The 14,576-nt window shown below is 39.6% G+C and overlaps 1 protein-coding gene across 2 annotated transcripts in view; it reads left to right on the top strand.

Moving 5' to 3' along the window:
- LOC120931678 (carboxypeptidase A2-like) overlaps window positions 1–10,983 on the top strand; it is a 51,054-nt gene extending 40,071 nt beyond the window's left edge. For both annotated transcript variants that reach the window (XM_040343337.1, XM_040343336.1), the window contains exons 8-11: window positions 446–536; window positions 1,840–2,039; window positions 6,339–6,423; window positions 10,728–10,983. In XM_040343337.1, coding sequence (XP_040199271.1) covers window positions 446–536; window positions 1,840–2,039; window positions 6,339–6,423; window positions 10,728–10,915 — 564 coding nt within the window. In that variant the 3' untranslated portion in view covers window positions 10,916–10,983. The remainder of the gene's footprint in view (window positions 1–445; window positions 537–1,839; window positions 2,040–6,338; window positions 6,424–10,727) is intronic.
- The last annotated feature ends 3,593 nt before the right edge of the window (window positions 10,984–14,576 follow it).

Here is a 14,576-nt window from a genome sequence, read left to right as displayed (position 1 = left end):
CCTAACTATGGGAAACTGATTCTGTGGATCAGTTCCATAGTTAGGACCAGGGATACGACGGAGTAACAGCAGTTACTCCGTCGTATCTCTTTTGAGGATTTGGCCCACAGTCTCTGTTTTAGAAATAAACATTTAATACATGACAGAATCATTTTCAGAGCACTATGGGATAACTAAAGAGACAATGCAAGAGCCTGCCTTGCGGCTGGCATTGTCTAATTGAAGCTTCGTACTGGGCTGTCTGGTAAGAGATTAGTCACTTTAATTAGTTATTCAGTTCTGTGTGTAATTGCTGTTTCAGCCACAGAGCTTTGTAAACAGGCTTTTTGCAATAGACTGCTAAGCAGCCTCAGAAAGATATGTGAAAGGGAAATTAGAGCTCCATCTACTGACTAAAAATCAACAAGATATTAGTATGAAACCTGTTACTATTCATTATTTTTAGAACCGTATGTGGCGTAAAACCCGTTCCATCAATAAAGGCAGCTCGTGTCCAGGTGTTGACCCCAACAGAAACTGGAATGCAGGCTTTGGAGGTAACTACAACTTTACGAATCATGGATTATATTCACATTTCATTCACTACTTCCAACCACCACCACCCCAAAATATTAAAAGATGTTTTTCAAAAATTGTTATCGTTATCAGTCTGTTGTTTACACTAGTGATTTCATATTTTAGAGAGGATAAACTAAACCAAAAAGAAGGGTGTGCTATATTACTTAAAGGGGTTGTAAAGGTTAATTTTTAAATTTCTAAATAGGTTCCTTTAAGCTAGTGCATTGTTGGTTCACTTACCTTTTCCTTAAATTTTCCTTCTAAATGTTTTTTTTTCTTTGTCTGAATTTCTCACTTCCTGTTTCTCCTCAGTAAGCTTGCCCCCATCATCCATGGGGGTTAGTTAGTCAGCCAGAACAGCTTACTGAGGAGGAACAGTCAGGCCGCGTACACACGATCGGTCCAAACCGATGAAAACGGACTGAAGGTCCGTTTTCATTGGTCCAAACCGATGGTGTGTGGGCCCCATCGGTCAGTTATCCTTCGGTCAAAAAATGTAGAACTTGCTTTAAAATTTAACCGATGGACTGATAACCGATAGGTCAAAACCGATGGTTAGTATGCAAAAACATTGGTTAAAAACCAACGCATGCTCAGAATCAAGTCGACGCATGCTTGGAAGCATTGAACTTCGTTTTTTTGCACGTCGTCATGTTTTACGTCACTGCGTTCTGACACGATCGTTTTTTTAACTGATGGTGTGTAGGCACATCAGACCATCAGTCAGCTTCATCGGTTAAACGATGACAACGGTCCTTCTGACCGTTCTCATCGGATGGACCGATCGTGTGTACGCGGCCTAAGTGAGAAATTCAGACAAAGAAAACAAAGAAAAAAAACATTTAGAAGGGAAATGGAAGGAAAAGGTAAATGAACCAACAATGCACTAGCTTAAAGGAACCTATTTAGAAAATAAAAACGAACCTTTACAACCCCTTTAATATGGGCAATTCTCAAATACTCAAACAAACTATAATACTAATTATATACAACCTGAAAAATTATAATGAAAGTATAGCTATTAGCATAATTTTTTTTTACAAATGACTACTGTAAGTAAAACCTTGGTGTTAACATCTAGGCATTTGATAGGTTCTGTAAAGGCCTTAGTATACAACAATTAGCAGAGATAAATAAATTAATATATAGTATGTTTTCTTCAGTCAATTACACTGAATTGTTTGAGAGCCAAAGCTAAATGGGTTATTTGTGGTCTGAAAATTCAAACCTCATACATGCAGCAGCCACATAAGAAATATATATTTTTTTTTTGTTATGTAGGGCCAGGAGCTGACGCTAACCCCTGTTCTGATGCATATTACGGACCCAGCGCAGAATCAGAGGTGGAAGTAAGATCTATTGCCAACTTTGTTAGGAGTCATGGCAACATCAAAGGATTTATAAGCATCCACAGCTATTCTCAGCTTCTGCTTTTCCCTTACGGATACAAGTGCACCAATCCTGCTCACTACACTGAGTTGGTAAGTCTGTCCAAGTTTAAGATTCAAAACACATAATAACATTGCACTACATACAATATCCAAAATCCTGTTAAATTCTGTAGTAAGTCCTTTTGGCTTTTACAATCAAATGAAATATTGTACATACAGAAAGTAGTTTTTGATGACTGGGATAATAAATTACTGTCAGATCAGATCTATAAGAGATAAAAATATTGGTGACCCATCTTTCCTGTTATTTCGCATGCATTTGTTATGGTCGTAAAAGTAAGAAAATGTAACCTTTTCTTATAAGCTGCATTTAAAGTGATATCATAACTTGTTTTCCACATTGAATACATTGGGACAGACTTAAAGCGGATGTGCCACTAAAACAATATATTAAAAGCTAGCAGCTACAAATACTGCAGCTGCTGACTTTTAATATAAGGACACTTACCTGTCCTGGAGTCCAGCGGTGATCGCAGCAGAGGATGAGCCGATCGCTCGTCACCCTGCTGCTCCCCCCTCCATCCACGGTGAGGGAACCAGGAAGTGAAGCGCTGCGGCTTCACTGCCCGGTTCCCTACGGCGCATGCGCGAGTCGCGCTGCGCCCGCCGATTGGCTCACACGCTGTGTGCTGGGAGCCGAGTGTTCCCAGCACACAACGGGCGACAGACGGGATGTGACGGAATGCCCGTCTTTCGCCCGTAGCGTGTGGCCGGAAGTGGGTGCAAATACCTGTCTTTAGACAGGTGTCTGCACCCCCCTCCCCCCTGAAAGGTGTCAAATGTGACACCGGAGGGGGGGAGGGTTCCGATCAGCGGGACTCCACTTTAGGGTGGAGGACCGCTTTAAACTGACTTTTCAGACAAAGCTTACGCTGTTGTTTTGAAATGGTAAAGGAATACAAAATTCCAAAATACAAAAGACTTTGCCTGGAGTTCGCTTAACTATTTAACCCCTGGTCTTTCAATAAGTAAGTGTATTTCCCCCGTCAAAGAGCTATGCCCCGTACACACGATCGGAATTTCCAATGGAAAAAGTTTGTCTGACTTTTTCCATTGGAAATTCCGGCCGTGTGTATGCCCCATTGGATTATTTCCATCGGAAATTCTGAGGAATTCCGTCAGAGTTTAGATAGAGAACATGTTCCATTTTACTCCGATAGAATTCCGATGTGATTTTAGTCGGACAAAGGTCCGATCGTGTGTACAGGGCTTTACAGTAAAAAGTTTAAGTGAGTTCACTTTTTTGAAGATTATCTGACTTAAGGGCTACTAAGGAACAGTTTTTTAAAATAAATAAGTTTCCATTTTTACTAACTACTAATATTCACTGCAATGCCCTGTTCACACGATCGGTCCATCTGATGAAAACGGTCTGATGGATTTTTCCATCAAATATCCGATGAAGCTGACTGATGATCAGTTGAGCCTACACACCATCATTTAAAAAACGATTGTGTCAGAACGCGGTGGCGTAAAACACAACGACGTGCTGAAAAAAACGAAGTTCAATGCTTCCAAGCATGTGTCGACTTGATTCTGAGCATGCGTGGATTTTTAACCGATGGACGTGCCTACAGACAATCGTTTTTTTCTATAGGTTTTTTATCCATCAGATCATTTTAAAACAAGTTCCTAATTTTTTAACCAATGGATAAATAACCGATGGAGCCCACACACGATCGGTTTAGTCTGATGAAAACGGTCTTTTTCATCGGACAAACTCATCGTGTGTACGTGGCATAAGATGTACGATTATTGTGAATGTCACATGGCTTAATGTAAAGTAGTAATTTGATTATGGTCAATTTTAAAACGGCTCACTTATATTAAAACTCTTAGGCCGCGTACACACGATTGGTCAAAACCGATGAAAACGGACTGAAGGACCTTTTCATCGGTCCTAACCGATCGTGTGTGGGCCCCCATCGGTCTTTTATGCTTCGGTCCAAAAATTTAGAACTTGCTTTAAAATTTAACCGATGGACGCCTAACCGATCGGTCCAAACCGATGGTTAGTACGCACGACAATCGGTTAAAAGTCCATGCATGCTCAGAATCAAGTCGACGCATGCTTGGAAGCATTGAACTTCGTTTTTTCAGCATGTCGTTGTGTTTTACGTCACCGCGTTCTGACACGATCGGTTTTTAACCTATGGTGTGTAGGCACATCAGACCATCAGTCAGCTTCATCGGATGGACTGATCGTGTGTACGCGGCCTTAGAAATGAGCACAAAATCAATAAAAACTACGTTTTAGTGTAATAAGAGAATAGTGTGCCTTATTCTGTAGTTAATAAAAAATATATTATACAGTATATCAACGAGGAAAACCTCTTTCTCTCTCTTTGGCACTTTAACTCTTGAAGCTTCTTGACCTCCTACCCATTCCACACTATCCATCACTCTCAATCAATAGATTCTGGCTTTCAGCTGTCTTAGGCCCTCTTGCAGATCAATAATCAATGTCTATTTTTGGCTTGCTCTGCTTCTTCTTTCTCCTGGATTTGTTTTAAGAAGATGTCTTCAAGATGCTTTCTTCCATTCATGTCACATGGCCAAGCAGCCTGTTAGGTCTTTTAACCTCTGCTTTTTTTAGGTGCCAGTTCCTCTGAACTATATGCAACAATAGCTTAGAATGAGTACTTTAAATCAGAATTTCACATTTCTGTGGCAAAACCCTGGATATCATAACAGTCTAGAGAATATTATCTCTCCTCAGCAGATTCTCTTGTTTTTGTAAACTGATATTTTATATCTGGCCATGTGACATCCATAATGACTATACTGATATCCCTTGACCTCCAGAAGATTAACCCCCCCCCCCCTTTACCAGGCCATTTTTTCCGATATGGCACTGCATTACTTTACCTGACAATTGTGCGATCATGCCACGCTGTACCCAAATAAAATGTATGTAATTTTTCCCCCACAAATAGAGCTTTCTTTTGGTGCTATTTGATCACCACTGTGATTTTTTGCACTATATACAAAAAAAAGCGACAATTTTGAAAAAAAAAAACAATATTTTTTCTGCTATAAAACATATCCAATAAAAAAAAATTATATCCGATTTTTTCACAAATTTAAGCCAATATTTATTCTGCTACATATTTTTTGATATGACAAACTGTGGGATATATACTGGAATTTTGTATTCTGCTACATATTTTTGGTATATTGATTGGTTTGCACAAAAGTTATAGTGTTTACAAACTATGGAATATAAACAGGAATATATTTTGTATATACAAGTAATGCTGGCGATCTGCGACTTATAGTGGGACTGCGATATTGCCGTGGCCATTCTGACACTACAGTGACTAATACAGTGATCAGTGCTAAAAATATGCACTTGTGTTTTTCCTTGGAGAACAGCGGGTGACGGTGGACATCCACTGACCAGCACCCGCTGATCAGCTTCTGCTGAGACAAATCACAGCAGAAGCAGTGCTCTCCCTACCCAGAAGTGTAGGATCATGTATATATACGTGAGTCTGCACAGCACGGCCACCCTGTAGCAGTAAATCTGCTATAGGTCAGTTGGCAATAGGTTAAAGTGTGTACAGTATGTATATGTCTATACAGTGATAATACAAATATAATTATAGTGGTTGGGTAGAGCAGGCAAGATTTCATGGATAGATGCCTAAGGTTAATAATGCCTTCATGTTATACAGTATTTGAAACTGATGTGAGGTATACGTCTACTGAATTGTTTTGCATTTCTAATCTTCCTCAAAAAAATCTGTTAGTCCTAGCCTATAAAGTGAGCGGACTGAATGGCTGTTGCAGAGGTCATCTTAACCTACATGAATGAACTTTAAAGCGGTGTTCAACACGCATTTTTTTCTTTAAAAGTCAGCAGCTACAAACACTGTAGCTGCTGACTTTTAATAAGGACACTTACCTGTCCAGGGAGCCCACGATGTCGGCCTCCCGTGGCCAATCCATCCATCGGATCGATTGCAGGGCGACCGTTCTAACTAAGGGGAACCAGCAGCGGAACCTTGCGGCTTTACTGCCGGTTCCTACTGCGCATGCGCGATTCATGCGTCACTTTGTGAATGGCCAGCTGTCTTTTGGGACACACAAAGGTCCCAGGAGACAGCAGGGGGGAGATCATCATTTCCGGCGAGGGTGGAAGTGAACTAGGAGCTTCACAGTATAGGAAGTGGCAGATTAGGACGACTGCCGAGCAACAGGGTCTTTCTGGTAAGTAAAAAAATGTTTTTCTCCAAATGTTTTTTAATAGCTTTAAGGGAGACTAATATCAAAAAAATTTTTTAGGGTGGACCTCCGCTTTAATTGAATATGTTTTACTCTTTCCAGAACACAGTTGGTAAAGCTGCTGCTAGCGCATTGAGCTCTCTCTATGGCACCCAGTACAAAGTTGGAACAATCTGCTCCACTATCTGTAAGTCAAATTTCTGTCATTACTTTACCCATCTTTAGATCTCTTTTAGGCACAAGACTATACATGGATACCTTCACATGGATGAATATAACTGAATGTAACCACTTTAGCTGGATGTTAGTGTGTATTACCTTTACCCTTAAATTGCCAACAGAAACAACATAAAAATGCTACTTTGGCATGAGAAAAATAAATAAATTGGAAATCGTAAAATTTCATTTGTTTTTTGATACCCCAAGCTATGCTTTTCAGCATCGTGCAAAGTTTCCTTCTACAATTTAACCTATAGCATGCTTTCAATTTGGGTTGTCCCGATACCACTTTTTTAGGACCGAGTACAAGTACCGATACTTTTTTTCATGTAGTCGCCGATACCGAATACCGATACTTTTTTTAAATGTCATGTGACAGTTTTCAAACCACAATACAGACTAAGGATATTTTCTTTAGAATTATGAAGAACTCTAACTCAAGACATTATAAAAGAATAAAAATGAGTAAAAATGAATAAAAATGTTTTATTTGCTTGTCACGCAGTAGTAAAAAACTCAAAGAATTTTCATAGAACATGTTGATAAATACAAAAAAAGTATTCTATTTAGGTATCGGGAGCATTTGCGCGAGTACGAGTACTTCCGCAAATACTCGGTATCGGTCCCGATACCGATACTAGTATCGTCTATCCAAGTCTAAAGCCCTGTACATACAATTGGTTCGTCTGATGAAATCAGATATCTGATCGTGTGTACAGGGCTTTCCAAATTGGCAATACATGATGCTGATGCCTGTGATTAAAAATTAGAAATAATATTGTATATACTTTTCTCTCCAGATGAATTTATTATCTGCACTCTACAACCTTTCTGGTTCACACAAGTGAAGTAAAGCTAAACCCAAGAACATGTATATGTTTAAACAAACAGTGCAGCACAAACCTAAATCATCTCAACATTCCATAAAAAAAATAAAACAATCTTATAAGTGATGACTGTATACACAATTCATATAAGTGTTCATAAATATATAAAGATCAATCCAACAGTACTCAATTCATATAGTGAATGAATAATAATAAAAAAAAATAAGTAAATACAATAATTGTTGTAAAAAAAAAATCAATCCCACAGTACTCAATTCATAAAGTGAATACAATAATAAATACAATAAAATGTATGTAAAATATATAAATCATGTAGAAGTCTGACAATATTATGTGCAAACAGCAAAAATAAAGTGCATCTAAAACACGAGTGCTTAAAGCGGGAGTTCACCCGAAAAAAATTTTTTAACATTAGATTGATGCTCATTTTGTCAAGGGGAATCGGGTGTTTTTTTTTAAAAATCGAAGCAGTACTTACCGTTAAAAACCCCTGCCGCTTCCGGGTATGGTCTTTGGGACTGGGCGTTCCTATTTGATTGACAGGCTTCCGACAGGCTTCCGACGGTCACATACATCGCGTCATGAGTAGCCGAAAGAAGCCGAACGTCGGTGCGGCTCTATACGGTGCCTGCGCACCGACGTTCGGCTACTTTCAGAAAATCGTGACGCGATGTATGCGACCGTCAAAAGCCTGTCAATCAAATAGGAACGTCCAGTCCCGCAGCCCATACCCAGAAGCGGCGGAGAAGATCGCTCTCTAAAACGGTAAGTACTGCTTCGATTTAAAAAATAACACCACGATTCCCCTTGACAAAACGAGCCTCAATCTAATGTTAAAAATTTTCTTTTTGGGTGAACCACCACTTAAAGTTTAAATGCATGTGCAGAAAATGTTCTCAACCATCAATTATTATTTTTACTTAGTTATTTATTTTTTATTCACTTTATGAATTGAGTATTGTGGGATTGTTTTTTTACAGCAATTATTGTAATCACTTTTTTTTTATTCATTCACTATATTAATTGAGTACTGTGGGATTGATTTTTATATATTTATGATCACTTGTGTACATGGTTACCACTTATAAGATTGTTTTATGTTTTTTATGGAATGTTGAGAGGATTTAAGGTTGCATTGCATTATTTGTTTATACACATGCTTTGGTGTAGGAACACGTTAGTGATTAGCTTCAATTTATTATACTAATAATAATATATATTTTTTATATACGGTACATATTGTGGTTATTGTCATTGTTTTGTTAAACCCAAGAACAACATTTAAATACTGTATATTGCAGCTTGTGAGTCCCTAGATGTAGTGGCAACATTATATTTGTTTGTTTTTTTAGGCTAAGTGCAAGAAAAATACCTCTCAGGCCCTGTACACACGATCAGTACAAACTGATGAAAACGGACTGAAGTTCAGTTTCATCAGTCAAAACCTACCGTGTGTATGGCCCATCAGACTTTTGTCCTTCAGACCAAAGTTTTAAAACTTGCTTTAAAATCGGACTGATGGACTGCAAAAGCATTGGTTCAAAATATGCGCATGCTCAGAATCAAGTTGACGCATGCTTGGAAGCATTGAACTTCGTTTTTTTCAGCACGTCGTGTGTTTTACATCACCGCGTTCTGACCCGATCGGTTTTTGAACTAATGGTGTGTAGGCACATCAGACCATTAGGCCACATCAGCGGTGAACCGTTGAAAACGGTCCGTCGGACCATTCTCATCGGATGGATCGACCGTGTGTACGCGGCCTCAGACTTCAGCCTTTAGTCCGTTTTCATAATTTTGGACTGATCGTGTGTACAGGGCCTTAGAGTAATGGAAATGAGAAGAGAGGGATGTGTTTGCAGTCTAAATCAGGAAAGCAGACTAAGATGATAACACTGCTCCTCCATAGATACATTACAGTTATGCCCTGTACACACGATCGGATATCTGATGGAATCTAATCCGATGGATTTTTCCGTTGGATATCCGATGAAGCTGACTTTCATCAGTCTTGCTTACACACCATCAGTCCAAAATCTGACCGTGTCCAACGCGGTGACGTAAAACACTACGACGTGCTGAGAGCATGCGTCGACTTGATTCTGAGCATGCGTGGATTTTTCTCCGATGGAGTTCCACACAGACGATCATTTTTTTCTATCAGTTTTTTATCCATAGGAAAATTTTAAAACATGTTCTATTTTTTTTCACCGATGGAAAACAAACCGATGGGGCCCACACACGATCAGTTTGTCCGATGAAAATGGTCCATCGGTCCATTTTCATCAGACAAAAATCGATCGTGTGTACAGGGCTTTAGTGAATGTTGTAACCCTAGGATGGGAGGTGTGTGAGGCCCCATACACACGAGAGGATACATCCGCGGATAAATCCTCTCGAGGATTTCAGAAGATTTCTATGCGATGGCGTGTACACACCATCGCATTGAAATCCGCGCTGAAATCCTCTGCCGATGACGTGTCGCGCCGTCGCCGCTATTATGACGCGGCGACGGGCGCGACGCTGTCATATAAGGAATTCCACGCATGCGTCAAATCATTACGACGCGTGCGGGGAATCCCTTTGGACGGATGGATCCGGTAAGTCTGTACAGACGAGCGGATCCATCCGTTGGAATGGATTCCAGCAGATGGATTTGTTGAGCATGTCAGCAAATATCCATCTGCTGGAAATCCATCCCAGGGGAGATTTATCTGCGGATAAATATCCGACGGAGTGTACACACCATAGGATCTATCCGCAGAAACCCATTTGATGGGATTTATCTGCGGATGGATTCTATGGTGTGTATGGGGCCTTACTGGCATGATCACCTGGTGAAAATAAACAAACAAGGGCCTGAAAAAAAATAAGGAAATTAATGCTGTCACCAAATCTAAAAATAATACTGCAATAGATTACATGTTTGTTTTTGAATTTATATACACTTTAATACATAAAATCTAAGGCAACTCAGAATATAAATTGATAATGCTTCTTGGCATGAATGCTCTTGGTAAGCAACAGAATTCATTCCTAGATTTGCCAAGAAAATATAGAACTTGCTTGGGTGAACTAGTCTTCTTTTGTATTACAATGTGTTTACAGAAGTTATCTAAATTAATGTTGTCAATGTATAGTTGAAAAAAATGAATAATATTCTCAATATATAGTAAAAAAAAATAATAACATAGGTAGAGCATAGTTATGTACAGTAACCAATATAAAAAAAAAAACTTTTACCAGCTTTAGGAGGGCAACTAAATAAAAGCTTGTTTGTGATTTTATATATGTATATATATATATATATATATATATATATATATATATATATATAGTAAATAGATCCTCATGGATCTCCTTGTTGTATGGGTATGTTGAGTGTAACAAAACTAATTTAGCTCTGAATTTTTTTTTTCTTCAGATCAAGCTAGTGGAGGAAGTATTGACTGGACCTATGATGTTGGAATTAAGTATTCATTTGCCTTTGAGTTGAGAGACACAGGACGCTATGGCTTTGTGCTTCCAGCTACTCAGATCATACCAACTGCACAGGAGACCTACCTGGGTCTTAAAACAATTCTGGATCATATTCGTGCTAACCCTTATTAAAAAATGCAAAGTTGTGTAATTGCCTGTCATAGTATTTAGGTAGTAATAAAGTTCATGTACAAAATGTTTTTTTGTCTGTATTTTGTTTCTCTTTTTTTATATATTTATAAATGTTAGCAAGTACAAATCCAAAACAGATATAGGGGCACGGCACTCACGTGTCTTACAGGGGAGATACATCAAACCAGCAGCATTTTTATTGTAGATATTTTTATGAAGCTCAGCCCATCTTTCTCAAGCAAAGATGGACTGAGCTTCATTAAAACATCACCAATAAATATGCTGCTGGTTCGTTCTGCTGCTGGATCTCGTCTGCAAGACCTATGAGTGCCTCTGTGCCTGTTTTATATTAAAAAAAAATCTTTGTGGGTTACCAACTGGGCATTTACCGCAAACATAGAGTGTAGTAGCTACTGTACCCTTGGGAAAGTTAGATAGTATGTATATTATGTGAACCGATGGAAATCAAACAATCCGCCCATCTTGAATCACCACCACTGCGCTTATGGGCAATTCACTCCTGATATTAAAGGAGTTGTAAAGGAAAAAAATGTTTTGCCTAAAATTAATGTCTGCAAGGTAAACAGACAGAATAGTGTAATGATTCTGTTAAAAAACTAGTAAATACCTATTAAATTCCTTCATCTATATCACCTCCGGCGTTCTAGTTTCTGTTCTCTCATTCACTTCCTGGTTTGCATCGTTTGTTCATGTAAGAACTACATTTCCCAGTATGCATTGCGGCACGCAAAGTAATTCACACCTCCTTGAAGTCTCTAACACGTAGAGAGCGTCCTGCCGCACAGATGTAGTTCCCAGGAGGGGGTGAGCACGTTACTGACCACCGCAGTAAAGCCTCCCATCACGGTGGTCAGTAAAATCAGACAAGCAGGAAGTGAACAGAGCAGAGAAGAAATAGATCAACTTCTGAGCAAAAACAAACAATGAGGAAGTGAAAAGAGGAATGTCTGCAGGTAAGGGATGCTTATTATGAAAAAAATGTTTTTCCTTTACAACCCCTTTAAGCTCACAAAGCAACCACCTTAAAATAAATCAATGTGAAATAGTATTTTAAAAACTCTACAACTGAATTGTTTCCAAAAAATAAGTAGTGCTGTAAATGTCCAAAAAGATTTTTTTGTCTTTGAGACACAGATCAAAACAGTGACCATACTGTTAATGATAATAAATCACCCTGTGACACTTGTGAAATTAGTAGTGCATATAACATAAAGTCCATATATAAAATAAAAATGTTGAATGTGAGTTCCAATCTTCTGACCTTTTACCACATCCGAGTGCCTGTGATTCCACTCCCGTCAGAAAAAACACTCACCAACTCAATATGCCTTACACTGTCGTGCTTGGCGTGTAAGCGTGAATAAACTCACAAACAGGTATAACAGTTTTTCCAACTTCCCCTCGTATGATTACTGGATTTATCTGCATGAAAATGAAAAGTGTATACAATAGTGTAATACCAAATATTTTTTTAAATTAAATGTGTATAATTTCAACCATTCCACTCACAAAAATCAGCTGTAAAAGCGAGCAACAATATCACAGAGAACTCCAATCGATAAATCAGCCAGTAAAACTGTGGCCACGGTGGACCCGAGGTAAGCGTATGAAATCTCACTACTGCTCGCTCTCCTAGCTTGGAACACCGCTTCCTGGATTGGCTTGTCACGTCACACACCACACATCACATGTAGCTTCAGATGGTTGCAGTACAGCCACACCCCGACATGTTTTCGTCACACGAATTTACTCATGGGATTGGCTGTACAGCACAGCAACCCCTCCCTTTGTACCATCTACTCCGATTAAGGGCAAAGGCCAAAACATAACAGCGCACGCGCTCCACGCCACCTTCGGGCGAAAACACATCACACTCTCCACTTCTTAGCCTTATCAACTACTGGCGGAAGCCCAGCTAAATGTGCCTGCGGTAATCATACAAGGGGAAGTTGGAATATATGTGACGTGTGGTGTGTGACGTGACAAGCCAATCCAGGAAGCGGTGTTCCAAGCTAGGAGAGCGAGCAGTGGTGAGATTTCATACGCTTACCTCGGGTCCGCCGAGGTAAATGTGAATGTGTATGAGAAATCCAGATGCATTTCATTAAATGGTGCATGTTCAGAGCAGGTGACACAAAAGAGATCCTCCACCAAGAAGTAAAAGATGGCCTCTCACCTCATTCATTCGACCTTAAAAAGGTCACAAAGCATGATATGTAATCACAGGTCCTGGTAGTATCAGTCAGCAGATCAAATGGCAACTCCGGATGGCAAGCGAAGGGCCCATAAGGTGTCAGCAATGATGGACATATGAAAAGAAGGGGAGAGATCTAATGCTCTCTGTAGCAAAAAGGCATTTATTTTAAAACAAGTAAAAATACACTCACATGTATCAACACTCTCAGTCGAGTGCAGGCTTACAGGCAGAAACACACTGACAAACGTGTGCAGCATACAGCATGAAGCAGGCAATCGCGGGTGATGTCACTGTATTCTACAGTAGGTTCAGCCTGAGGCAAGATGCAGGCTGTGCTTGAGCAGGGTTTGTGTTCAATAGGCAGGCTGTGATTGGAAGGGGATGTGTGCTAGAGGCAGTCTATGATTGGTCGGGGGTGTGGTGACTGAACAAACTGCCCAATACAGGCATGTTGTGTATCTCGACAGTGTCCTGTACCTCTGAATGGCAAGCCGAAGGATGCAAACTGACCATGCAAACATAAATCAGCTTCTGTGTTTTGTGCGGTCAGTTTAAAACAAGGGAGAAGGATGTGTAAAAGAACCCTTGCAATGTTCTGACCTTTCTAGATCTCTCTATTAAAAAGCTGTTCACACCTCTGTTAAACCACCAATACAAAATTGTAACTCAATAAATCAATATAGTGAAGCATGCTACTGATCCTAATACTACCACAGCTTTAATATACTCTATGGAACCATGATAATAGTGCACATAATTCCAAATAACTAATTATGTTATAAGTAAATTTCATAAAAAAAATCATGCAAATATTTTCACATAAAATTCTGTGTCCAAAGGAAAACTTCCCAGTGTAAAATTCCCATATAAATACTGCAGATCTTCACCACTGTACACCTTTGATGCCGCGTACACACGGTCGGAATTTCCGACAACAAATTTTCGATGTGAGCTTGTTGTCGGAAAATCCTACCGTGCGTATGCTTCATCGGACATTTGCTGTCAGAATTTCCGACAACAAATGTTTGAGAGCTGGTTCTCAATTTTTCCGACAACAAAAGTTCTGATCGTCTGTAGCCAATTCCGATGGACAAAAATCCTACGCATGCTCGGAATCATTGAACTTAATTTTTCTCGGCTCGTCGTAGTGTTGTACGTGACCGCGTTCTTGATGTTCGGAATTTCCCACAACATTTGTGTGACCGTGTGTATGCAAGACAAGGTTGAGCGAACAATCCGTCGGCAAAAAATCCATGGTTTTGATGTCGGAATGTCCGATCGTGTGTATGCGGCATTAGACTTTCCTGTAATCACTTATACTTGCCCACAGTGTCCTCCACACTCGATCGAGCGTTTGAGAGAAGGAATCGAGGAGCTACAGAGAGCTGTAAAGCATTCATAGATCTCATACACTTAAAGGTCCACCTAAGAATGTGAGGGCAC

This window comes from Rana temporaria, chromosome 3 (genome assembly GCF_905171775.1).
Source record: "Rana temporaria chromosome 3, aRanTem1.1, whole genome shotgun sequence".
In the NCBI taxonomy this organism is placed as follows: domain Eukaryota; kingdom Metazoa; phylum Chordata; class Amphibia; order Anura; family Ranidae; genus Rana; species Rana temporaria.
Note: the sequence above shows the minus strand (reverse complement) of the source record. Positions and strands in the feature narration are given on the sequence as shown.